Source organism: Lissotriton helveticus, chromosome 1_1 (assembly GCF_964261635.1).
Source record: "Lissotriton helveticus chromosome 1_1, aLisHel1.1, whole genome shotgun sequence".
Taxonomy (NCBI): Eukaryota; Metazoa; Chordata; class Amphibia; order Caudata; family Salamandridae; genus Lissotriton; species Lissotriton helveticus.
In genome coordinates this window covers 709274680-709302490 of record NC_136057.1, presented here as the reverse complement: position 1 = coordinate 709302490, position 27811 = coordinate 709274680, and the positions used below count along the sequence as shown (strand labels likewise).

Below are 27811 nucleotides of genomic sequence, written 5' to 3'. Positions count from 1 at the left end.
TGGACCGGACCTCGAGAGTTAAGTATAACAGTCCTCCTAAAACATCAGTCAGGCTGAAAAGTATGATGGTTGAGTTAAACTTGGTCGATATTTGGCCTCAAAAGATGGGGGCTGTAAGGGGTTTTACTTTTTATAGCAAAGAATATCACCATTATTCGCAGATTGATTACTTTTTGGTAGCTCAGGGGCTATATGATAAAGTAGAGTCAGTATCCCATACACCGGCAGTGCTTTCAGACCATTCCTCAGTAGTCCTATCTTTGAGGCTAAATCAACGAGCATTTACAATGCAATGGTCTCGGCATTATTAAAGGTAGAACTATTGGCATTGCTCATGACTTTTTTTAAATGATAAATAAATGGCATTGTCATTTACATTGCCAATAGCTTAATCGTTAAATAAATGGCATTGTCATTTACAATGCCAATAGCGTAATCGCTCGCAAATGCATGACATATTGCATTTACACCCACACAGAGCCACACACACAAAGCCACCCACACACACACAAAGCCACCCACACACACACACACACACACACAGAGCCACACATACACACAGAGCCACACACACACACACACACAGACAGAGCCACGCACACACAGAGCCACGCACACACAGAGCCACGCACACACAGACAGAGCCACGCACACACAGACAGAGCCACGCACACACAGACAGAACCACGCACACACAGACAGAGCCACGCACACACAGACACACACAGACAGACAGAGCCACTGTTTCACACATTAGAAATACTGATTTACTAATTGCAATTCAGAGTTGATCACAATTAGGAAATAAGCATTCCTAATGTTAGTACATGTGGCACCAAGTTGCTTAACGCTAAAATTGCATTTCACTTCTCCCCACAGTGGTTATGCTTGCGTGGTGGAAAATTGGTCAAATCTCCTACTCCAGACAGAGCGACAGTATGGGTTATTACAGATCATTTGAAACGGTGGGTGGCCGATAAAAAAAGAGAAGCAGATCCTGGAGCCGAGTTGTGAAAAGTACTGCCTGAATTTTACTTTTAAGGATATCGAAAAATCTGCCTATCAGAAGAGAAATGAACGTTTGTGTCTGTGTTTCCTCTGAGCAGCTACTCTAATCAAACCAACAATATAGCACGGCAACGGTAAACACAATGCAGCGCAATTCAAGCCACAATGCCAACTTTAAATTTATCTCAGTCCTGTTTTGTGACCATTCATATTGTAACGGCTACTATTTCGCTGAAAATGTAACACAGTAACAATTATACGAACGTGTAACAGACGCAAACACCAAACAGGAACCTTTGATCACATTTCTACATCACAAATACCAACAAAAAAAACCAAAAGAACTCGCTTTCATATAGACTGGACAAAGACACTGGAAGCTGTAGTCGCCAAGTAAGAGCGCAAGTGTGAATTACCCATTTTGTGAAAGTTCGTGGCGTGCTCCGTTTTTAAACTCGGTTTACCTTTCTCTCATGCGGGTGAGATAGGCCCGTGGGGAGCGCCGCCTGTTGAGCTCGGACTACACTACAACCTCCCTGGCAGAGACGGATGCCGTACCACGGGGCTCGCTCATCTGTTCATGCCTCAAAGGAGGATACTTTGATCATTACTGATTTAAGCAATTGAGCCTGATCTGAGAGGCGAGAAACAAAGCCCCACTGAAAGCCTGAGATTTAATAACTGCGCTCCAATAGTTTCTTATGGACAGTTGTCATTGGTTTAGACTGCTTTTAACATTTCACCTGCAGCGCTAACACGGGAGATGCGGAGGAATTAACAATGTGGAAAAGAAAAGTCAACAATTATCCCGATGTTGCAGGGGAAAAAATACCAATGGCTCCAAAAAACTCGGCTCACGTACAGCTGGTAGACGAAAAGGAATGCAAGCGTACAACAGCTGGGACACAGTATGTCCTTTGCAAAACCAGAAGGAGGAGCAGATAGATACCAGTGATGACAAAAATAAGGCACATTTTACACGCAATGACAAACAAACAGAGAAATGGCATGCATTTTAGAGGCCGTGAGCCAGGTATCTCAAAGTTCTGGTATGCGATATACAAGTAGTTTGTCCATTGATGAGAAAAAAAAGAGAAGATATCTAAAGCAGGCCAACACGTACTCACACCGACAATAGTGTGAATGACTGTCTCACGCGCGGACAGGCCATTTCTAGCGCATCTTCCAGTGCCTAGACCTTGTATACGGACACAAGACACTTGCACAAAGCACAGGCAGAGGGTGCAGCCTCAGCTATAATACAGTGATAGTGTAAGGAGTGCAGATTGCGGGCAAAGATAGGCATGTAGAGCCGGTTAAATGCAAACAGCAAGGACAATCCCTATAGGAGCACAAACATGAGCGGTCTGTAACCATATACAGATTAAACATACACTCTACATGACAGCACAGGAGGAGAAGTCTATCAAGGCACGCAGTACAGAGGCACATGTATAATGCAAAAGAAATGTCTGCAGTGTACTATATATATATATATATATATATATATATATATATATATATATATATATATTACCTACTGGCGGTCGCCAGTAGGTATATATAGTTAGGATTTTTTCTCTATGGGTTTTTTGAAAATTCTATGTCTAATAACTTTGGCGTTTGTGGACGGAATTGGCTGAAATTTTCAGGAAAATGGCACATTTTGTTTCTGAGCAGCCCTTGAAAATTTGGGGGGGGGTTCGTCCAGTGGGGGCCGAGAAAAAAGGGGGGTCCCAAAACGTGTTTTTAACATTGAGTTTTCCATAGGGCGGTTGGCCTCACTTTTAGCCCGAACGGCTGAATGGATTTGCACGAAACTTGGCAAAATTGTAGGGACTGGTAGCCCGATGTGCCTTTTGTAGGTCTCAATATATGTGCTCCAGTGGATTTTGAGAAATTAACGTTTAAAAAAAGATATATATCTGTAACAGCGGACCGGGCAGCGGCCCAGGACGCGTACTTTTCGCGCAACGGAGCTTTGTGAAGCGAAGCTGATTGGTTCTCTGGCGTCTGTCAACATTCCAAACAGTCCGTAGCGGCCGCCATCTTGTCTCTCGGTAGGATCGAGAGACAAGAGGAGGCCAAAGCGAAGGGGCAAATGACCATAAGGGGGAATAGTAGATCCTCGCTGACCCCCTAGGTTTGATGTGGAGGTTTTAAAAGGGCCCCGCGGGCCAAAAAAAATAAATAATAATAATAATCGAACGGCTGAATGGATTTGCACGAAACTTGGCAAAATTGTAGGGACTGGTAGCCCGATGTGCCTTTGCTAGGTCTCAATATATGTGCTCCAGTGGATTTTGAGAAATTAACGTTCAAAAAAAGATATATATCTGTAACAGCGCTCCGCCTCGCGTAACGGAGGTTTGCGAAGCGGATTGGTCATTCTGTCACTGGGCTATAGTTGGGCTACATCTGGCTGATATTTGGGCTACATTTGTTTTTTTGTGTGTCTGGCGGCCATCTTTGGGCTACATTGGGCTACATTGGGCTTCATTGGGCTACATTGGGCTACATTTGGGCTCCAACATATATATAGGCCAATGTAGCCCAATATATATTTTTCAAACTTAATTTTCGTAAAAACCACTGGAGCATATATCTTGAGACATAGCAAAGGCACATCGGGCTACCAGTCCCTACAATTTTGCCAAGTTTCGTGCAAATCCATTCAGCCGTTCGAGCTAAAAGTGAGTCCAACCGCCCTATGGAAATGAAGGAAATGAATGGGTAATTTGTAATTAGCAAATAGCTAATCGCAAACTAGGAATGGTAAAGAATCGCTATTTATTCCTTAAAGTTCGCTATTTAGGAAATGCAAAAAACTTTGATGATACATATGGCGGTTCATCTCTAACAAGATAAGAAGCATAGGGATACATTTATGATGACTGGCGCATCACCAGGGATGTGTTAGTCATTCTGTGCCGCTGTTCCGTCACCTATGGTGTGCTGCATTTACAATGCGGCGCATCATGGGGCAAAAACAGCACAGATGCGTGATGTATCTGTGCCGTAAAGGTGGCGCATTGCTGGAGTTGTATCGCAAGTGTGATGAAGCTCCAGCAAGGGTCGGGGGTGCCCCTGTCGCAGGGTTTCTGTTCTCACACAGAACTGTGGACAGAGGATTGGAACCTCGGCGAATTAGGGTGTCCCAAAACTCACGTTAGTAATCAAAAACTCCTTAGCAAGCTAGGTACAGTGTCACATTGGATATAACAAACTCTCAATGTTTAGACAATCCAGAATATGAACTTATAGTACCTCAGGATACGTGGAACTCATGAACAGTCGGTCGTTATATATTTCTTAGAAACCAGAACATGGAGTTAAGAAGAACACATGTGTATTTGAAATGTTTATTTACTAATGCCGTCTTCTGAGGCGTAGTATCTTAGATTATACAAGTACACATATTATCAGTAGCAAAATTACCAGCATAGTCAGTAGTACATAAAAAGCGAATGGTGACAGTATGTTAACATGCTGTAAATGAATAAGAGTTAGCAACACTTATAAGCAGCCGCGGGCCGTGGAGGGAGTTACGGTGAGGCAGGGAGGCGGGGAGGGGGAGAAGCAGGGTGGAGAATACAAGTACACATATTATCAGTAGCAAAATTACCAGCATAGTTACTAGTACATAAAAAGCGAATGGTGACAGTATGTTAACATGCTGTAAATGAATAAGAGTTAGCAACACTTATAAGCAGCCGCGGGCCGTGGAGGGAGTTACGGTGGGGCAGGGAGGCGGGGAGGGGGAGGGGCAAGGTAGAGAGGGCTCCACCCTGCTTCTCCTCCTCCCCGCCTCCCTGCCTCACCGTAACTCCCTCCACGGCCCGCGGCTGCTTATATCTCACCCTCCCTAATACACATATTATATTATTTGCTAAGAAGGTCTCTTTGTGTTGGTTTAGGGCGTGCCCATACTTTAGTGTCTTAGATTTGAAGGAATCACATCAGCATACACCAGCTCTCTCTTCATGTGAACCGCATCAACTGTTGTGTATGTGTGTTCGGCAAAGCAATATAAAACCCGCCTCATGCCCAGAATTGGCAGAAGTTGCACTTATGTTATGAGTATGAAGTCGTGGAGATCAGACCTCATAACAATTCTGTATCGTGTTGTTCTTGAAACTTTAGCACTCGCTGTACAGATATAGTTTAACAAGCAAAGCAGATAGTAGAGCAATAACATATTATTCTCATGTAAACCACGATGAACTACTAGGTGGAAAGCTAAAGCAACAACTAAGTGTCGTGTGCAGAAGTTGCAAAAAAGGAAAAATGGCGTTTAAACCGGTAATGAGCCCATGCTAACTTAACACGGTGTAAAGATATCCAGGACCTAGATGACACCTCCCCATGATCCGGAAACGAACTGAATAAGATAATAGAAGTGCCATCTCATGAGAGTAGATTGCAAGTTTATATGTGGACGGTCCGCAAGGTAAAGCATTAAAAACTAGGAAAATTTAATGCTAAAGAAAAATAAAACAGCCAAGTACTTTATCGAGTCTTAAGCCAATAGGCAAGGTAAATAATAAAAACTTGACAAATAAGTCAATGAATTGTCAATGAAATGCTAGTACTCAGCATATCAAACATGAAAAAGGTCTATGACATAACTGTGTATGCAAAATAAGCTGCAACAGCCTCCAATAGGAAGTCACCGTCTTCATCCGAAAACAGTTCAGCCATCCAATTTAAAAGCGGAAAAGAACATACGTGCTCTCCCAGCACCGGATCCTCTATCACCATCAGAGGACAGCTCGGTGGGTTTTCAAGAAAGCTCTGTTCCAAGAAAGACTGTGCTGCCGCCAGTAAATTCCAGGGACCAAGTAGTCCATGCATCAATGCCACAGCCATAATCCTTTCGCCAGGACAAACCAACTCGTGAGTAATGATAGGAGTCATCAGCTGATTAAAGTCGACGTCAGGAGAAACCGGTCCGCAGAGACACAAATCAATGGCCCAATCGAAATCACAGGTCAGGCAGTGAAATACAGGCTGGACACAGGTGAAGTAGGAGAATCGAAAAGATAATCCATATGCCGTGCTTAATATCGCCAACGGCATTGTGCCATAATATTCTAGCATGCGATTGCGGAACAGTGTCAGCAGCTGCAGGGTGGGAGGTTGCATAGGAGGGACATCCATATTTAAAAATGTAAAAAAGCACAAGAGCGTCCGCTGGTAATGCAAGTAAAAATGCCAATCCACGAACCAGAGTGGAGAAAATAGAATGAAAGGAAGCAGGGATGACTCCAAAGATTTTCTCAAATGAAGTCACGAGACCACTGGTAACAACTTTAAAAAAGTGCGCCAGGGTCTTTGTGGAGGATGCGTTAAAGATAGTCGGAACCATCTTGCTGAAATTGAAAGGCAAATCTGAATTAAAAGTATTCCTTTTATCGTAACAGTAAGTGAACGGGTTATTTGCTGCAGAAATGTTCTATTTCCTCCCACACATGAACATAGGGAGTTTTCAATCTGGCCACAAATACCAACCTTGGGACAGATTTCAACGGCATGGCAAGAATAAGAGCTCTTTTGTCTCAGAGAGAGGTGGCCTTGAGTTCGGCCCGTGAAACTTTCGTGCTTCACATAGCGAACACCCGTACAGAGGTGCAGACCCTTTTCAATTAACTCAGAACAATCTTCATTATTGAGCATCAAATAACTACCATTTTCCAACAACTTGAACGTGGGGATGATAGCAGGAACTGGCGTGCCTTGCAACACGCAAGCCATATTTGGTCGGTGTTTGTTGCATGAACCGTGTAACTGTATGTGCCTACACATTAGTGAATGATCTGGCGTCTCAGTGCATTCCTCTCCATTCAGATAAACTTCTTGATCATCTTTGAAACATCTGTATGTGTATGGAAGCGACCAGACCTCATGAAGAAAAGCACTACCTAAAGGTTCATAACGACCTATTGGTATATATTTCATACAATTTGAAAACTTATATAAAGCAAAAGGCAGCGTTATTAAACCGTGGATAAGGCACGTTGCCAAAAAACCCGCAATCCTCTGCTGATGATGTCACTGAGCATGTCATGAATGATGTAATATGTGACATCATCAGCAGTGGATTACGGGTAATAGTATCTCTAGTTTACTCCCCTATAGCTGTCTTTCTTTTAACATAAGTGTCTGTTTCCTTCCCTTATACTTACTGTTTTTGGTTTGCTTCTAGTTCGCGTACCGGCGAGCGAACTGGGAAGCGAACTAAGAGAAATAGAGGTTGGCACAGTTCCAAATATTGTACCAATTTTTTAATAACGGGGAGGTAGTTCTGAAAAGAACTTTTTTTTTTATTGTTTTTGTTGTTTTATATTTTTTTTATTATTTTTCGGAATTTTTTTTTACTTTTTTTGAATTTTTCTGAGGTTTTATATTTTTTTGGGTTTTTCTTGGAGGGGGCAATGAAAACGATTCATTGTAAAGGGCTCAACAGGAGCAACAAAACAAAAAAAGAAGTATTTATTATTTTGGGCGTTTCGTACAAACTTGCATATGATAGTCAATAGCTCTGTTGATCAGAGTGATGCTTTTTTCTCCGTAGGAAATGAATCCATCGCAAAATACGCAGGTGTGTTTTACTTCACCAAATTTCATTTGTATATTTGGCACCATCTCCCTGCCCTCTGGTCCCGTTACTTCCGGTACAACAGATCTTCTGGCCATAATAGGGAGATTATCTAGGTCGTTCCGAAACTGTGCAGCACTGTAGTTGTTAGGATGCCACCTAGTCATATGGCGATGCATTGTGTAGTTTCCGAAACTGTATTTTTTCTCGGTTCCTCTGGACAGTCTATCTTGACATATAAGGCAAGTTACGTATCTTGCATTTACTTTTTTCTGACCTTTGGGAATTTTAAAAAATTGCCAAATGAAGTTTTCTTTCCGGTGAGACGTCTTGGGCTGCTCAGGCAAAAACTGCCTCTCTTCGTGCTCGTCGTCCTGTTCCTCTTCTTCCTCTTCTTGTTGAATTATAACTTGAGCAGGTGGTCCACTCTTCCTTGGATGTGGTGGAGGTGGTGGGGAAGCACCAGCTGAAGCTACTAAAGAAGCCATTGCTCAGTGATCACAAAGGGTCTTTCTCTCACAATGATGAAAGTCAGAGTGAGGAAAGAAGGAGGGATTTTCATCATTTGGGAAAAACAAGAGTTCTCAACCAATCAAAAGTGTTCATTTTAGATTATATGACCTAGTCTTACATCATTAGGAAACCAAAAGTGAAATGAACCAATGAAAAGTGTTATTACCAAGTCACATGACTTGCTGTGTTTACGTTAAGCGCTTTGCAGGGCCTCACGGTTTGCTTCCAGAAACCTGCGCTTTGCGACTCGCTTCGCGTACCAGTTCGCTAACGTAGCACGTCATATGACGTATCACGCGACAACGTGGAACGTCATGCGGACGGGAGGCGTCACGATGTTGTTTTCTAACGTGGCACTTGCGGTAAAGAAACGTTTACCGGCTCGCGGTCTATTTCGCGGCATCAAGGTCAGCTAACGGGAAGCTTCCCGATTCGCGAAGCGGGAACGTAGAAAAAAAAATATTAAAAAAAAAAATTATTCATAAACATATAAAATATATTTTTGGATTTAAAGAAGAATACATTTTACAGCTACAGATATTAGCTGTTAAAAAACCAATGAAATTCACAGAAAAAACCATAGGTTATAGACCATATATAGTTAGGAATTAGCATTTACAAAACCTTGAAAATTCACTGAAAAAACCATAGGTTATAGACCATATATAGTTAGGAATTAGCATTTAGAAAACCTTATTTTACTCACACAAAACCATTGAAATTCCATATATAGTTAGTTGCACTAACTATATATCGCGCACCCGCAATCCACTGCTGATGATGTCACATATTACATCATTCATGACATGGTCAGTGACATCACTGATGACATCACTGATGACATCTCAACACTGCCGTGACCAAGAACGTTTGTTCGAAACGGGTAGGAGTTTTGCTGAAGACCTGAGTGATTAAAACTGAGATTTACCTGCCAAGAAGTGTGCCGCGTGAACTAAGAGGTTAATACAGAGTATCCCGTACGGGGAATTACTCAGGATGAAGAGAAACAGCAGCAGAGAAATTGACTTTGAGACAGCAGCAGCAGGCTGCGTAGAAAGGTTTACCAGGAGAGGATATGATCCAGCGACTTTGGAGAAAACCCTGAAAAGAGTAAGGAAAATGAAAAGGGAAGATCTCCTGAAAACAAAAGTACCAAATGACCAAACCAAAAAAGAGGGCAAATTCCGCCTAATCACTCCATACACCAGTGACTCCATGGAAATGAGGAAAATCATGCAAAAGAACTGGCATATTCTGGGGACAGATCCAATACTGAAAGGTGATATTCCAACAAAACCCCTGATCACGTACCGGAAAGCAAGATCACTGCGAGACTCATTGGTGAGAAGCCATCATAAAAGTGTGACACCGAAAACAGGCAAAATAGCGGAGATGGGGGGGTTTTTTCCTTGCGGCAAATGCAAGGCCTGCGTGGGATGCAAAAGAGTACGCACATACGAGATCCCAGGAGCAAATATTACCAAGCCCATCAAAAGATTCCTAACCTGCAGTACTAACTATGCAGTGTATTGCCTAATCTGCCCGTGTGGACTAAAATACATTGGGAGCACGATTCACCCACTTAAGATCAGGGTCCTCGAGCACCAAAGGGCTATAGAGAAAGCGGATCCCACATATCCGGTGGCGAGACATTTTGACCAGGCTCACCAGAGGGATAGAACCAAATTACAATACTTTGGCCTGGATTCGGTACCTGAGAACCCAAGAGGAGGGGACAGATTAAGGACACTGAGACGGTTGGAGTCAAGGTACATAATTGACCTTATGACAAAGGCCCCCAGGGGATTGAACCACGGGGAAGAATTGGCAGTTCATTTGGGAAAGTAAACAAGATGTAACATACAGACCTTCTGGAAACTGTGTAAACGCAGCAGCGTGGGTTCTGAGTTTTGAGTTTTGAGTTTTGGGTTTGGCATTGTGTTGGGGACACTGTACATATTGGGCACCGGAGACTTAATTGAACATGAGATTTACCAATGCATGGTATGATGGACTCTGGAAACTTTATTTTGGGACTTATTATGAGCACCAAACACCCACCCCGGATGTGCATAGACGGGGGACCACGCCGATCCACGGCGAGACACAAGTTGTTTCCATGAAAGGGCAAAACAGCACCTTATGTTGAACTGTATCTAACATGTTCCAAGATGGCGCGCCCGTTATCACGAGTGAGTCCATCTTCTATGTTAATGTTTGCTATATCCATGGCGCGTCCTCACAGTGTAGTTGACACTGAGGAAGGCGTAAGCTGAAACGCGTCTGTTAACAACTATCTGTGATTAAATTTTGGCGTGAGCACTACTAAGCTGTTTGGTCCCACGAGTGCAGTTCTTTGAAGTTGGATTAACTTTTGGAGGCTGAGCTTGATACGAATGCGGGTACCCATTACCGCATACTGCACCCGCCCGCGAGTGCCCTGACTTTTCCAGTGGGACAGGGAGCGCCATATATATATATATATATATATATATATATATATATATATATATATATATATATAACGCTACCAATTCCGTCAGTTCCAACAGGAATACAGGCACTCAGGAAGCATGCATCGAAAGTTATTTATTTCAGCGAGCTATGAGAAACAGAAGCGTTTCGGATTGCTCCTTCGTCAGTGTTAACATGTAACACTGACGAAGGAACAATCCGAATATATATATATATATATATAAACTACCTGTGTGTACACACACTTGATACACACATGCAGCCTGTATTTATAAGACCCACAGAATCACCCCTAGCAGCATGTGGGCACAGAGAGTACATTTGCACGCAATCTAAGATTAGTTACCTGTAGGGGTAGCGGGTACACGAGACACAGGCGAAGCCTTAACAAAAGATCTGCTCATGAGATCTACGCATATACACAATGTATAAGTAGTTAGCACATGTACAGACTGAGCCTAAGGAGTGTAAGAGCAGAGAGAAAGTTATCTGTGCATGTTCAAGAAGAAGTAGCAAGCTGTACATATACAAACAGTTACAGTAATCGATACTTGCGCACTGTATCAAACATACGCAAAGCATGAGCAATCGGTACGGAGAAACAGAGCTACTGCAAGCAGACACAATAGCCCAGGCAGTCCATGCATCACATAAAGAAATGACACACTGTGCTTGTAAATAAGGAGCGTTTGCCATCTGAACGTGTCTATATATGTGCACATTGTAGTAGCTGTAAAATTAAGGCACTCGGCTGTGGCTAGTACTCTATCCTTGAATGCATGGCCCATTAGCCGTTCATACACATGCATTCTATACATGTACTTTTCGATCAGTCTGTGTATGCGCCGTTTACACGCATAGGTGGTGCGAGGCAAGTTTACATGCTAAAGGTGCTGTAATAGACCCTAAAGGTCGGTCTCGTCGTGACAGAGTGCAGAGTGCGTACTGTTGGCCTTGGCTATCAGAGCGAGACACACCGCGCTTTCAACAGCGCCTGCAGCCAGGAAGATGCCAGAGAGCCGCACAACGCGGCTCCGGGACAAAGGCTGTGGCCTCGGGAAGCACAAAGAGTGAGGGGCTCCCTCCAGCTCTGTACTCGCCCGAAAGTTCCTGCGAGTGCTGTAAGGTGACACCACGGGCGCGGGAAGTGGCTTCCACAGACATCTCCCTGTTGCGCCCTCAGGTCTAAACATAGCACCCCATTCCCCGGGCCGTAAACCGGACTCACCGCCAGCGAGCAGCAGCAGGCCGCAGCTCCCCAGCAGCAGCAGCGGGAGGCACGGCTCCATGGCCGCCTCAGGCCAGGGGCTCCATGGCCGCCTCAGGCCGGGGGCTCCATCAGGCTCCGCCAAGCTCTGTGGCCTTTCTTAGCTCAGTTCCCGGGACACGGGGCAAAGGGGGACGGGGCTGGGCTGCTGTGGCAAGAGTGACCAAACAAGACGATCCTCACCGGCGGACGGAAAAAAAAAATGGCGGCCGCAAAGCTCCGCAAATTTCGGATTCGGGGGCGTGTTTGGCCGTCCCCAAAAGGGGCATGGCTAACAAGTGGAAAGAACAGCACGAACACGCCCCTGAATCCGAAAGAGACGGAGCTTCTTTCGAGGGATGCCTCTCTCCTCCAATGGCTGGCCTCCGTTTAGGAAGCCAGCCAATGGAGGAGAGACGAGGAGAGAGGCGGGTTTAAAGCACCCACTGAAAGACATTAATTCTCCGACTTCCGGCTTGCAAGCCAGCCGTCGGTCCTCGACCTAAAAATTAGGGCAAAGAAGGTGGGGGCTGGACAGGACTCTTATTGGAAGAGGAGGTGACATTTAGCTTAGAGGAAAGAACGGTTGACTTCTTCCGGAATAATGAGGGTTCAACAAAAAGTATTAAAGTTTGGGATGCTTTTAAAGCATATACAAGGGGAATATTAAAATGGTTGGTAAAAAACGTAAGGTAAAGCTGGAAGATGAGACCTAAATAAGAGAGATCAAAGCCAGAGAAAGTGATCTCCAGGAGGCCTCGATGGAAGGATCGGATAGAGTACCCTTGCTTAGCAGAGAATTGGAGGGGTTCCAGGCAAAATACCAGGCACAGTTAGATAAGAGGATACTAGATCAATGGAAAGTTAGTAAGCTCCAGCACTTCGCAGGTGGGGAAAGGTGCAGTTCATTGCTAGCCTGGAAGGCCAGAACAGATAGGGCCAGGAACACAATACAGAATCTGAATGGTGGAGAGTCAGGGGAATTATTGAATTCTAATGCGGATATCATCAAGGAGGCTTGAAGCTATAAGAGTAGTCTTTACAGTGAGGATATGCAACCTATGGGGGATTGTATAGAGGCATGGTTAAAAAGCATTGAGCTTCCAAAACTATCCATCGAACAAAGGAACGGGTTAGAGCGGGAGATCTCTGAAGAGGTTAAGGTGCAGTGCAGAAGTATGGCCAGGGGTAAGGCAGCTGGGCCAGATGGGCTTCCAATTGAGCTGTATACGTGTATTATAGATAAAATAGCCCCTACGTTAAAAGACCTATTCAATGAGATATACATTAATGGGGAGATGGTTCCTAGTTCTTGGCTGGGGGCCACGATAACTTTGATAGCCGAACAAAGATCCGCAAAAAGTGGAGTCGTACCGACCAATATCTCTTCTGACCGCAGACTATAAGATCTTCTCAGGGATTATTGCATCTAGAGTGGTAAAGGTTATAAAGGAAGTCATTCATCCTGATCAAAAGGGATTTATCCCGGGGAGGCAGTTAAATGATCTCGCGTTCTTGATGATAGGGGCTATAGATCTGGCTGAGGTCCAAAACCTACCCTTGACCATAGTGGCTGTGGATGCAGCCAAAGCTTTTGATCAAGTGTGCTGGGCGTATCTTTGGAAAGCATTAAGTACCTTTGGCTTCCCGCAGAATATTGTGAAAACTATACAAAACCTCTACTATCTTCCTAGAGCTAAAGTGCTAGTTAATGGAGAGTTGTCAAACTGGCTTTCTATTTCAAGGGGCACCAGACAAGGTTGCCCCTTATCCCCTCTCCTGTTCAACTTATATATAGAGCTCTTGGCTAATTTGATTAGGCAAGATCATACCACTATACATTTTAAATCTGGTGGGATGAAGGCTATATTGGCCTTGTATGCAGATTACCTGATTCTATACACTATTAACCCGCACAAGGCTATTCCTAATTTGATGGAAAAGGCAGAGAGGTTTGATTTAATTTCCGGATACAAGATAAATGCAGAAAAAACGGAAATAATGGAGGCCAACCAGAGTATAAGGAGCTTGGAGGCCAGATCCCAAATATGGTATTTAGGAAAACAGATTACGCAGAAACTAGAGGAGGTTCCTAAACCAAACTGGAAGAAAATCAGACAGGAGATTGGGAATTTGTTGTTAAAATGGGCTAATTTACCATTAAACATCTATGGTCGGGTGAACCTTATAAAAATGATTATCCTACCCAAGGTCACTTTTCTTTTCAATTCAATTCCGAGAATAATCAGCTTTATTTCGATAAGAAAAATATCTTAAAAGCATTTACATAAAAGAACAGATGAAAACCATAGCATTTAAAATCCTCGGCTAATCAATTAAAATAATATGCTTTCAATAAATTAGACAAAAAAGTCTAAATACATGACCACAATTAAACAATGACTTTTAGCCGTTTAAATCTGATCGACCAAGCCCAGCCTAGGTATTTGGACATACCACAAACATACAGGGGCCGGGTGTCGGACATCAAGATTTGCAGAGCGACTATATGATGTCTGGTACCCAGCTCCCTGCATTAAGGTTTTAGCCACCTAGATCTCGGAGATTTGTAAGCCGGGCATTCAAATAAAAAGTGGGCAACAGACTCCACTCTAGAGATGCAAAATATACAAAAGGGGGAAGTTTGCGCCGGAATATTCCAGCGAGCAGACAGTTCTCTCAATGGCAACAAACCCACCCTAAACTTAAAATACAAAGCCCTATCAAGGGATTTGAAATCAAGTGAAGGTAAGGTTCACAGAAGGCCACATCCTTGATCCTGAGGAACTCGATAGTTGTCCTGCTTTGCTTGGGATTGGAACTTAATTTGTTGGCTACCCACTGCCAGTACATAGTCTTGAGGACAGCTTCGGGGGGAGCACTTCTAGATACCCAAGCATCCCCAAGTCCCAGGTTACCAAGCAAAGTTTTGACATCATTGAGCCATACAATTTTAGACTAGCCAGGCATCGACAATATTTTTAGCAGCCCTTCCGCATAGCTAACAAGTTCAGGAACCCTCCACAGGCGAGCCCATAATAGTAGCGGGCGGAGTTGGGCCTGGTCTTTAATCGAACGGCAACCCATATCCAGCAACAGGGGCAACGTCGTGGTGCTCTGAGGGAGGGACATCAAATCCTTCAAAAATGTATTCTCAGATCTGGAGAGATCGTCAATATTGTTTGATCCCTAGAGTTCGGCCCCATAAAGTGCTGCGCTAACTCCTCTTACTTTATAGATGTCTAACACTGGGGCAATAGGTTTAAATGAGGTCGAGCGCTGCTCTTTAAGAAGAACCCCCACAACCCTTTTATGTCCCAGCAAAATTTTCTGGAGGTGAGGGCCCCACTGCATGGAATCAGACAGACGGATACCCACATAATCATATTCCTTAACCCTTTCCAGGGGCACAAGCTTCATGGGTGGATTCAATACCAAATACTTGGTTTTATCGGTATTGATTTTGAGCCCCTTACTGGTACAAAAAGACTGGAAATTATCCAAAAGGCTCTAAGCCCATTGGAGACTTAGAAATGAGGAGGGTATCATCAGCGAATAGGAGAGTTGGTATTTTCTTGCCCGCCAGGGAGGGAGAATCAGATGCTTTATTCAAGAGGTGCTCCACCACTCCGATCACATATAATGAGAACAGAGTGGGGGCAAGAACACATCCCTGGCGGACACCCCTATTTACTGTGATTTTAGCCGTCTTCTGGCCCTGAGTACCCAACCTCAACTGAGCAAGTTCACAGTATGCAATTTCACCAGTAAGGACAAAATATAGGCAGGGATCCCTAAATCAGAAAGTAGCCCCCATTAGCGATCCCGAGGCACCAGGTCAAAGGCAGTCTTTAAGTCAATAAAGGCGAGATAAAGACTGCCTTTGCCTAGTACAACCACCTTCCAGTATATGTGCATTAGTCTAAAAACATGCTCAATGGTCCCCGTGCCTGACCTAAAGCCAGCTTGGAAATCCGAAAGGATTTTGTTCTCAACCTCCCACTGGAGCACTCTCCCGAGAACCACATTTCCAGCTACCTTCTGGGTAGAATCTATTAGGCTTATAGGGCGATAATTGGCTGGGTCGTCCCGACAGCCCTTTTTAAAGATCGGGACAACCTCAGCCCCCTTCCAAGAATCTGGAATTGCCGCACCATAAAAGGTAGCATTAAGTAAGGATGAGATAAGCCTCCCCATTCTTTGGAATTAAGGCAGAGCAGACCCCCCGGTATCCCGTCAGGGCCTGCTGCTTTATTTGGCACTAAAGATTGGATCACATCTTCCACTTCCTTGGCTGTAAATGGGAGGGCCTCGCTCTCCCCAGAGTGGCCCAATGAAGGTAATGTAATCAACCCCTGCCCATCAACTAGATGGGTAGAATAGAGAAGGGAAAAGTGATCAAACCACGTTTGCCCAGTAATGTTGCAGGTGATAAGGGTACTGTCAGGCCTGTTCGTGGTCCTTACCAAGTTCCAGAAACCACCGGAGTCCCTCCCAGCACTGGCTACCTTTAGGTCACTCCAAAACTGGTCATCCCAATCCTTTCTTGCCTCACTGATGGAGAGCTTATAATCCTTCCTGGCAGCCCGAATCAGCTCTGGGTCTTTCAGCTTAACAGCCTTCACCAGGGCTGTTTTCGTCTGCCGGCACTTTTTAGAAAACCAGCCCGAGTTGCACTTAGGTTTCTGATGCTCCCTTGCAAGGGAATCCCTACATGGTTTTATAAATAGGTTTCCCAAGGCTTTTGTGGTATTGCTAAAGAGCCCAAGAACCTCTGAGGGATCCAAGGTGGAAGTGTCTAGCTCGGTCAGGGCCGCTTCCATCAAGGCCCCTATATTCTGTATCTTCCCCTCGTCCAGGGCAACCATACACCATTTAAGGCGCCTCCCTCCATTAGATGGGCAAACCTCTGAGGTTGTTCTTAATTGTGGTTCATGTAGGCCATCAATTCCATTAACTTTTCAAAAAGAGAACATAGTGAAGCTTCAGGGAAAAATTGGGAGTTTCATTTGGGCTTCAAATGGTCCGAGGATAGAATGGAAGAAGTTGAGGAGGAGGCTAGAGGCAGGGGGGTTGGTGTTACCTGATTTATGGACTTATTAGCATGCCTTCCAGTTTAAGAACTTTTGTATCAGGGCGAATAAGCCGGATGGATTATCATTGGGTATGCTTTTTGAGGCAATGTTGGTGGATGTTACTCAAGGGCAACATAATTTTCTCTTTAAGTATGGACACACAATTTCTTTTTTTTAAGTGAGGCTGAAGATTTTGAGGTCTGCCCTAAGAATGTGGGTCTATCTGCAGAAAAGGCTGGGAGTCCCTTACAATTCAACATGGGTCCCGGGGTACCACAGAGTTCCTGAAAGAACAACTGAGTCAGCCCTTAAAATCTGCAGGGCTGCACTATAGGGCAGATCTTAAATTAAGATCAAGTCTAGTGAGTTGGGAAGTTCTAAGCAACCTCACAAGGGGACAGTTGACAAGTTTCAAGCATTACCAACTACATTCTTGGTGGGCAACCCAGGACTGGGCAGATAAAGAAGATGACTTGAGACTCAATCAGGTTATGAAAACTGACCTATGGGCAAAGGAAGTCTCATATTGGTATTGGGTTTTATTGGAGGCAGATGATAGTATGGAAAGTGAAATCCCAAACTTATGGGCAGATCAATTCTAGGATAACGACGTGAAGCAACTTCGGTTTGATTCTTTTTCCATTTTACGATCAGTTGCAAAACCTGCCTCGCTTAAACGCAATCATCTTTTTACTACCTTTGGGGTGTATTGGTCTCCAACTAAACTATCACAAAAAACAGGTAACATCTACTACTGCCCAAGATGTAGGCTTCCTTTAGCAGATGATCTACATGTTTTCCTGTGGTGCCCGAAGATCGCCTCTTATTGGACTTCGATATGTGATTTTCTTGGTGAGGTGATTGGTGAACAGATCAAGGCAAGCCTAAGCCTTGTATTTTTTGGAATATGTCAAGAGGTTGCTGTTCGGACAAACCCACTTACGGCAAAGTTTATTTTCTATGTGTAGGCTCTGGAAAGCAGAAAATCCTCCATAATTTGCAGAATGCCTCAGAAGCATCATTTATATGAGTCTATCTGATATGGCGTGTGACCATAGGAGTCAGGATAAGATCTGGACAAAATTGTTTGATTGGAGGGAGAAAGAGATTGGGTCCAATGATTAAGCCAAATATGCTGTGGGTCCCGGCCTCTACTTGATTGATGGTCCCCCGTCGTTACAACAAAGGACCTGGAGTGGAAACAGCAGTTTTCTTGTGTTGATGGGCTCTGTTTTTTCCCTTGGTTTCTATGGGATAGGAGCAATCCTAGCAGGAGAGTTGGCAGAATGAGGACAAACAAAAAAGATCGTTAATGTGACTCTGCTGGCGATAAAGGGCCATACTCACTTTATTGTTATTGGTCTAGAAGTACTCCCGAGCCCAAAAGAGGAGTCTGTGGAAATGGACTTGCACAGCGTGGTCTGGAAAAGGCTTGCCCTGCAACAGGTTGTTGCTGTCCCACCACCCCAGAGATTGGAAACAGCCCTAACCAACACTAGATCTGCTCAGAGACTCTCAGTGGGTGACAAATGACCCAAGAGATTCTTGCAACGGACAAGTGTGGAGCCTGGCGTTCATACTATGGTAATGCAAGAGGCCATCCTCTTTAGGAGGCGTATGACTCAGATTGTGATTTGACAAATAGGGTGAAAAAGAGGTAGGAGCTGCTGTCATATGCTGCTGGTCGGGGTATGCTTTGCATGTAACTGCCTTTAGTACAGACAGCAGGAAGGTGCTGAATCTGCAGGGGTTGACGGTGAGACTTGGTTGCAGGTATAGTGACTCCAAGGTAACGAAGCAGGAAGGTTGCAGTATTGTTGTGAACTACATATAGTTGCTTGCCTGTGCTCTTCATCAGTCAATAGTCGAGGTAGGTGAAAACAGAATTGTCCTCCATCTCCTTAGACAAGCGTCTCCCACTGCTAGGCACTTTGTGAAGATTCTCAGAGAGGTGGTAACCCCAAAGGGAAGCACGTTGAATTGGTAATGATGACATTACTACAAAGGCAGGGGTATCGCCGGTTGCCGGGATCAATCGAGACGTGAAGGCATGATTCGCATCAGGTCTAGTGTAGTCATGTAGTCACTTTAGTCAGAGTTAAAGGATGACATCCTGCCACAAGAAAATGTTCCAACAGGATGTATAGATTAAGGGGGCAGAGGTCCAAGATTGGCCTGAGGAAGCAGTCCTTCTTGGGGATGAGGAAGTAAGGAGAATAGATGTTATGAGGCCCTCTTTCTATGGCTCATTTGTGGACGAGTGCTCAGGTTTCTTCCTTTAGAAGGCTGAGATTTTCTCTGCCAAGGATATGTGAACAGGATGGAATGTTGGAAGGGTTGTGAGAAGCACCAGGCAATAGCTATAGCGAACTACTGTGAGTACCCACTGATCTGATAGGGAAATTCTCCAAACTCCCCCTCACCCCCCAACCCAACAGGTGACGTGATTAGGTGGGAGATGGGGCAAGTTGGTGTTTAGCTGTGGAGTTACCCTTGCTGGAGTCATTCCTCTCCCAATCCTTATTTTTATTGACCCTATAGGCACCCCTGGAGTACCTCTTCGCACCGGAGGTGAATGCCGGTGTTGACCTACCGAAAGGCTGTCTCCGCGGTAGTTCGGGTACACCAGATGTTAGCATTGGAGGTGGGGCGCACCCAGACACCATCTCCTCTGGTAAAAAAATTTCCCAGGTCCTACATTTCCTCCCACTTGGCTCTATCAAAGCCCCAAGGAGTGGTGAATGCGCCACTGCATAACGTCACCTATGACCACTCCCTTGCAGGCTGCGTCCAGCTTTTTGCTCTCCTTCTCAGACAGCGAGGCATCTTCTGTGGCGCGAGCAGAATCCAGCTTTCATGTGATATGCATGAAATAGGCAACATGGCCTCCAATATAGGGTGCTCCTTTAATGCCACTCTCCTCTTCTGAGGCAGCCTTTGTAGGTTCAGGTGGAGGTGGTTTTGCCAAAATCTTCAGAGTAAGGTGATGGCTACAGAAGCACTACTGTTTTAAGTAAAGCTCGTTCTCTGGCATCTAGAGGATGGGCTGCTTCAAATTCTCAGAGCTGGCCATGGAGGATGCTATCGGCAACAACAATGGCCTGGGAGTAGACAAGGGCTCATGTATCAATAGAACCTTGGCCTTCGAATGGAGTTGAGCCTTGATGTAGGCCTTGTGACTCAACAGTTGGAAGGGGTTGACGCCATTAAACAGGCCTTCCTTTGGATCAAAGGCCTTAGTTCGGTAACGAACCCTAAAGGCGGAAGAACCTCTGCAGTCCCTGGTATTTTGTGCACAGGGCTCGACACCAGACTCACTCAGGAGAGGTGTTCTGTATTGGCATGAGGCCTCTTAAGAGGCTTGGACTGGGTGTTGGAGTGGACGTACAAATGGCCCAGGTCTTCATTCGAGGGGCGCTGGTCCTAGAGGTCTGTGGAGTCTCCTCCTTTTTCTTACGGTTGGAGGAACTGGAGGAGATGGCCTCTGGGTTGGGCATCATCTGATGCGATGGGATTCCTGAAGGGTCAGCATCCTTACTTTCATCTGCATCTGTTCTATTAATGAGTTTCCTCTTTTCTGTGCATTGCCTCTTTTTCTCATTACGGGTTGATTTTTTCACCCAAGTTTTGGACTTACTAAAGGTGCTCTGTCATAGAGACCTTGTGTCTTCAAACTAGTTAAACAGTGGTGTTAGGGATTGTAACAGTTTTGGAACTAAAATTTCGTAAAACAATGCTATTTAACCAAATGGCTGTATGATCTGTTTAAAATTCCTAACAGAAATATGTACTGCTTTTTTGTTTATTGGTCTCTTCAAAGTTCATCTCTGCTCATTTGTACATCTACGAGAGAGCAGTCTGCGTGCTCAAGGGAGAATTGAGTTTGGGCGGCAAAGAATTATGCCAGTTTCTCAGATTTCTCAAAGGGTTTGGCATCATCTGTAACCTTGATTCATTAAAATTAGAGGCAATTTGTTTGCCTGCTCTGCATAGTATCGTATATTCAGCCCTACATATTACTAGCATTCACGTCTGGACAACTGCCTTACACCAAAGGTTTTGGGACTGTGAACAGTTAAGGTGGTTTGTATGTCCTAATTAATTGCTCCTGCCCATGTGTCCTAATTTCGAGCATGGCCATGCAATTTATCAGGTGACACATGATCTTGTCTATCATTCAAAAGCTATTTTCACTGTTAGGGCTGTAGCTGGTTCTATGGAGTAAAAGCTGAAGTACAGTTAATGGGGTATTCTATATGTTAGGTTTAGAATAAGCTACAACGAAGGTTAAACCACTGACTAATATTTATTAAAAATCAAATTCAATGGTCGCATTAGATTGACAAATATAGAGAAACAGTATATTTTAAAAGTTCTACTTTCTCTTCCTGACGCCCCGTAGGCTAATTAAGAATTGTCCTGCATGCAACTGGCCCTCCAGGGCTGCTTTAATGTGGTGTGGAATACTGCTAAGGCAGAGACAATGGTTTGTGCCTGGCTGGATGGGTGGGGGATGTGGGGGAGGGTGTGTGTGGGGGGAGGGGAATATGACAAAGCATAACCAAAGTAGGAGGAATCGGGGTGAACCTGTACATTTATAGTTTAGTGCTAAGGCAGGTCTGGAGAGCAGGGTTCTTTGATCTCAAAACACAGTTCAGCCTCTGGTTTCAGAGGAGGACAATGGCCCCAAAATTAGTTTAGAGTGGTTGAGTGGCAGGGACCTTCTCATTACAATAAACAAAGTCCATAGGTGTGTCACAAGCTCCCTCCTAGGTCAGAATGATTTTGCCATCTCGATGTTTACTGTGAATGTAGCACTGTGGAATAGTATGCAGTGAGACAAACAGGATGTGCTAAAGAGGGAAGATTTGCGCCTTTGGGAACTTTTAGCCCTTTGGCCAGGAAGTGTATAGTATACCCCACCTTCTGGTTATTGTACTGTTAAATAGCACTACACCCCCTGTCGCCCCTTAGAACACTTGCTAAGCCTGTGGCAGAACAAAAGAGGACTGGACCTGTTTGTACCTGTGTGGATAGCTGAAGAGCTGGACCTGCTTCCACTTGTATAAGGGAGTAAGACGTGGACTTCATAGGTCGGTTGACTGGCCTCCTGTGCGTCTATAGGGACATAAGGTACAACCGGCCTTTTTTCCTACAGCGTCTAGCAGACCAGTTACAACTGAAATAGGAGCGGACCTTGATGGTGGCCTCTGCTCGAGTATTTCCTGGAGCCTAATTGCAGTCTTTGAGGTCCTGGGAGCTTTAGTAGTGGCAAAGAGAAATTACCACAGAAAGTTTGAAAAGCTGTGACTCAGAAAAGATTTGGTGCGACCTTTCGGTAAAGGTGGCCAATTTCAAAAGACTGACAGATATAGCTTCAGACTTGCTTCAATGGAGAAATGGGCAGTTTTCGGAGAAGTATCTAGGACACTGGCATCTTTTAGTTCTTCATACCAGTTTTCCTCATCATATTTGGGGCTATAATTTGTCCTCATCAAAATTGTCAGAGTCGGTGCCAAAACAACTGAGTAAAGTTTGGTCCCTACAGTGTGGTAAGTAAAAAGTGTCTGAATCTGAATTTTGATCTGGGTGTATTAACAGCAGGGAGAATCTATCCACTAACACCTTTGCCAGAATTTTATAACCTGTGTTAGGGAAGGTCAACTGTCTGTAGAAGCTTAGGGCTTCCGGTTCTCCACCAGGTTTTGGTAATGAAATCAAGAGTGCCTCGCGCAAGGAGGCTGGGAGGCAGGAGGTTTCAATGCCTCAGACTGCAGAGCTTGTAGGCAGGGCACCAGCAACGAGGCACATGCTTTGTAGAACTCCGCAGAAGGGCCACCCGTTTCCAGGTTCTACTTGTCACAAGAGGCCTTATCACTTCACTTATTTCAAAAAGTGTAAGGGGTTCAGCTAGATTCCGCCTCTGATCCTGAACAAGCTGGGCAAGTTCAGAGCAGAGATAAAGGAGGTGATGGCCTCTGGAGTTGCATTTCTGAGCGAGTGATATTGGAGGGTGTAATGATGGGTCATTTCGTCATGAATTTCTCTCTGAGAATAGAGAAGAGAGCTAACAGTAGAGCGCAGTCTTCCGAGAGGTTCGCCAGGACGATCTTGACGGATCAGCCAGGCTAGGAAAGAGCCTGCCCTGTCCACCTCAATGTGAGTTTAAGCTGAATGGGCAGCGTAATTATGACAGCGCTACTGCTCTAATAGCGTAATGTAGTGTGCCAAATCAGGTGTGCCTATCCACCAGTCTATCCTGACTAGGACCGGGCAGAGTTCGCGGAGTTCCGCTATGCAGAACTTCGCGAAGTCACAAAAAAAACTCAATGGAGTTCAGCAAGTGGCAGAGTGCAGCGGGAACTGCCGTTCACGTTGATCTTCCTGCCGCTCGAGTAGAAAGTTTACCCGAGTGGCAGCTTGCGCTTGCCAACTTACCGTTGAGGTGTGAGGCACAGCAGCCAGCACCACATTCAATTCCCTCTGCAAACCCATCAAAGAGAGTGTAGCTGCTACAATTCGTGTGTATAGCACTGTTGTCTATTCAAGGTGCGATTGTGTGGCCTAGTGAGAGGGCGCAGGCAACAGTAAGGATTAGGCCTGAACCTGCCCCTGGGCACCAGCATCCACGGCAACTGTCATAATTTTCCTCAGCCTGATCAGACCCCAGGATCCCAAGTAGGTGCAGAGTGTAGCTTTGGCGTCATGCATGCATCCGATTCAGCAAGGATAGCTGCGTATATTCCAGGTGATAGCTCGGCGTTAGGCCCGTCTTAGTAGTGGTGGTGGAAGCCTGGGCCCGACTCTACTCCCGAGCCCCGCAGTGGTACACTGCGCTGCCTAGGAGTGCTCCCCGGTCCTCACGTTATAAGTCTCACCCCACCGTGCCAGAGCTGCACTCACCAGGCCAAGGCAGGCAGGTATTCCCCAGGTGCAGCATCTCCAGCTCACATAGACATCACTCAGAGGCGAGACTAGGCCCTATATGGTCCCCGGGCTCATCACAGCAGCCGCATGCCGGGAACAACTAGAGGCACAGTATAGCTGCACCAAACCCCCCCCCCCCCACCCACCCCCACCCAGACCCCTCCACCCCCCGCTCACAATGTTGTAGGGGCAGCAGGGCGGGGGGTGGGGGGTGGAGGGGGTACCGCAAGCCAACAGGTAGGTTCTCATCGGGCCCCCTGTATCTCGCATCACCACGGTAGAGCCTTCGCACTCCAGTGGCATAGCGTCACCACGTCCATGGAGGCGTCGTTAGTCAGGCCCGACCAGAAGTCCACCCAGAACAGCAGGTTATCGTAACAAGTTGATGTTCAGTTGGGACCCGCAGGGCCACAGTGCACTGCACTGTCAGTAGGGACCAGCATCTCTCTACCCGTGGTCAGAATACCACGCAGGTATAGGCTGCAGCTAGGCCTCTGGTGTCGCTCCGATCCCAATCCCTCAAATCACACGAGGAGCGGCTCTATATGCTCCCGGCAAGCTGGTGAAGCAGATGGTGCAGGGAGGAGCGGCTGTTATCTGCTTGCAACCAAGATTATTGCCAGATAATGTCATACATGTGCCATGCCTCACTAGCAAATGTCCTCCATCTTTGCCCTGCTAGCAGCCCCCGCACCCCCGGTCTACTTCATTTATAACAAGTCTTTTTCTTCCTTCTAACATAGACTTGAAGCTACAGTTACTGATCAGCCGATCTAAACTAATTGAGCTTATCTCTCTGCACTAAGGATTATACTTTCATCTCTCCAGTCCGTAACATTGGACGCATTCCTTTTCTGAGGCAATTAAATAAATTGGTTCCTAACAAGCACACTTTTCTTCAGATGCAGTCTTTCTCCCAGGACTGGCCACTCCCAATTCACCAGAACAAACTCATAAGAAATCCTATGGTTCTTCTAAAAAATCTCCACAGAGATTTCCCATTTTAAGCGATATGGTGATGCTTCAGAAATTTCTCCAGTTTTCAAACTTAATTTCGGTCACCAATTCTCTGTTTTGGGGCTTAATGAGTTGGAAGCTGAACATCTAAAAACATATTGTCTTCCCAGTTGCCTTCACACCCATAACCACACTTGTTTGATTGTTTAAACACTGTGCATGAACCTACACAAAAAATAAACAGAAACTGAATTATGTACCTGTTGGAAATTTTACAATTGTATCTCCACTATAGCCGTTTACCACACATTTGATATTCTCCTATATATTACCTTAAAAGAAAAATTGTTAAGTAATAGGACATCAACACCAAGGCAGATGTTACCTCAATGAGAAATTGTCACAAAGTAATTTGTGATTTCTATGATATAAAAATCAAGCACTTTAAAATCGCATTACAATAGAATATAACAAAAATACCAAACTCTTTAAACTTTTAATCATGATGCTACATGCATTCCTTGGAATGTACCTCAGGTTGAAATGGGATTATGACAGAATACTAGCTGTCCTGGGAATATTTCACGGATTTTTAATTACGCCACATTTCAGGTAGGCTCAGAACAATCTTATTCTTTGAAGTATAATACTAAGCCATTTTCGTATTATTTTTTACGGTGTACTTCTAAAAATAGAGAACAATGGTAATAATAAATGGCAATGGTATTCCATTAAAAAATTAAATTTCTTAGTGGAATTACTAAAACATACAGTGACCAAAAAGAGATTTCTCATTGTGTTAGAAAGGCATAACCTTCCTAGGCCCGCTTTCCTGGTTGGGACCTAATCAGGTATAAGACAACTCTTTGACAGGGCAGAGTTTTCACTTTCAAAAAGAGTCCAGCTTAGTACAGCAACTAGTTTTCATTGTCTGTCACGTCCCTGAAAGATTAAATCACATATCACTTCAACAGATAAACTATCTGTAAGACAAACAAAAGTATACATTAATAAGTTATGGATAATTATGTCAATGCAAAATGGATAGACATCAAAGAGAAAATAGGACCAATGAAGGAATAGTAAGAAGACATCAGCTAAATGTAAAACAAAAAAATAGGACCTTTAAAATGACAGAATAAGAAGGGAAAAGCTGAAAAATGTAAAAGAGTGGAGAGAAAAACAACTTACACTGCAGAATTTTACTAAGAGCAGTATGTCATAAAAGCACTTAATGATAAATGTTTAGCAAACTTGCTGTCCAATTACAATTATCGCCACAATCTAAATGTTGCAATATATTTTAACATTTTTGCAATGTATCCAAAAACAATATACTGAGCAGTGTACCTGTGTTGACCTTCTGGACTGTCTAGCTAGCCTAGATCTGGCTTTTCTTTGGGATTCAGACTCCTCATCTCGGACAGGAGTGAGGTATGATCTGAAAGAAAAGTTAGATATAAAAGTTAAAGTAAGGAAATAATCGAGATGCCTAATATATCAAAGCGAAATTTTCTCATTTAAAAAAAAAATTCTAATATGTAACAGAATAACATCTTGGACTTTGATAGCTAGTTAAAGCTCAGTTGGGTCTATAACAATGACAAGTGAAATGGAAGAGACACATACAATGTACATTTAGTATAAAATATTCAGGTTATGGATTTTGATCTGCGGGATTATCTTTTTCATTTACAAAGGAGTCCATTTGCTTCCTAATCAACATGCAGCAACAGAAGTCACCCGGGTGCAAGAGTGTGATATGTTTAGAACAGAGTCCTTAACAGTTTGACAGAATGTGAAACATTTCAATTATTGCAATGTCTTGGAATCAGTTTTCTTTACTCAAAGGGACATAACGATCCCTAGGTTTTACAATTAGTGTACTTAATGAAGTGTACTTATTGATGTTTAGACTCTTCTGAACAGATTTCAATATCTTTACACAGGACTCAATGTGTGGTCAACTAAAGATTATGCAATGCAAAGAACCGATGCAGTCTTACAATGCTAAGACAGTGGAAGAAGCATGACATTGCACCGTTTCTTGGTGTCCCAAAAAGTAAATGGAAAAGTAAAGAATTGTATTTTATAAGAATGATTGTACCATGGACATCTGTGTTATTAACCCAGATGTTTGGCCAGTCAATCAATCAATCAATCAGAACATTTGTAAAGCGCACTACTTGCCCGTGAGGGTCTCGAGGCGCGCGGGGGTGCTGCTAATGCTCGAATATCCAGGTCATGAGGAGTCTTCTGAAGGTTAGCAGGTAATGGGTCTGCCGTAGGGGGATGGGGAGGGTGTTCCAGGTCTTGGCGGCGAGGTGGGAGAACGATCTGCAGCCGGAGGTCGCTCTACGGATGCGGGGGACTGTGGCGAGGGTGAGGTCGGTGGAGCGGAGCTGGCGGTTGGGGGGTGTAGAAGCGGAGTCTGTTGAGGTATGCTGGTCCGGTGTTGTGGAGTGCCTTGTGTGCATGGGTGAGTAGCTTGAAGGTGATCCTTTTGTCGACGGGGAGCCAGTGCAGGTATCTCAGGTGGGGCGTGATGTGGGTTAGGCGAGGGATGTTGAGGATCAGGCGTGCAGAGGTATTTTGAATGCGTTGAAGTCGTTTCAGGAGTTTGGCGAGGCTCTTGCATAGAGGGCGTTTCTGTAGTCCAACCTGCTGCTGACGAGGGTCGATCTGGTCAGGACTGAGGTGGAGTTCATCAAGAAAATTTCTTGCTAGCATTATTTTTGTTTGACAGCCTTTTGTTTTTAACTTTATACAACTCTGAGGCATGGTAAGGCTTGAAGAATTATTGTTTCTATATGAGGAACCTTAATAAAAGACAGAGTGAGAGTCAGTCTTGAAAATGAAAGAAAATATAATCTGAGAACTACCATCAAGTGGTGGATGAACAAGAGGGAATGGATGTGGTTACAAGGTCATGGAATAAGGGAGCTTATAGGCCGCCAAGGTGAAAAGTAAAAGCTTAATTGGACAGAGAGAAAGCAGGAATCTAAGATTTTA

At 44.5% G+C, this 27811-nt stretch overlaps 1 protein-coding gene across 8 annotated transcripts in view; it reads right to left on the bottom strand.

Annotated features, from left to right (window-relative positions):
- Positions 1 to 27811, bottom strand: part of PPP1R12A (protein phosphatase 1 regulatory subunit 12A) — a 1571083-nt gene that overhangs the window by 621314 nt on the left and 921958 nt on the right. For all 8 annotated transcript variants that reach the window (XR_013606928.1, XM_078674242.1, XM_078674241.1 and 5 more), the window contains one exon: positions 26150 to 26240. Coding sequence is in view for 7 of the 8 variants with exons in the window: in XM_078674242.1 (XP_078530368.1) it covers positions 26150 to 26240 (91 nt within the window). In the remaining variant the exon portion in view is untranslated. The remainder of the gene's footprint in view (positions 1 to 26149; positions 26241 to 27811) is intronic.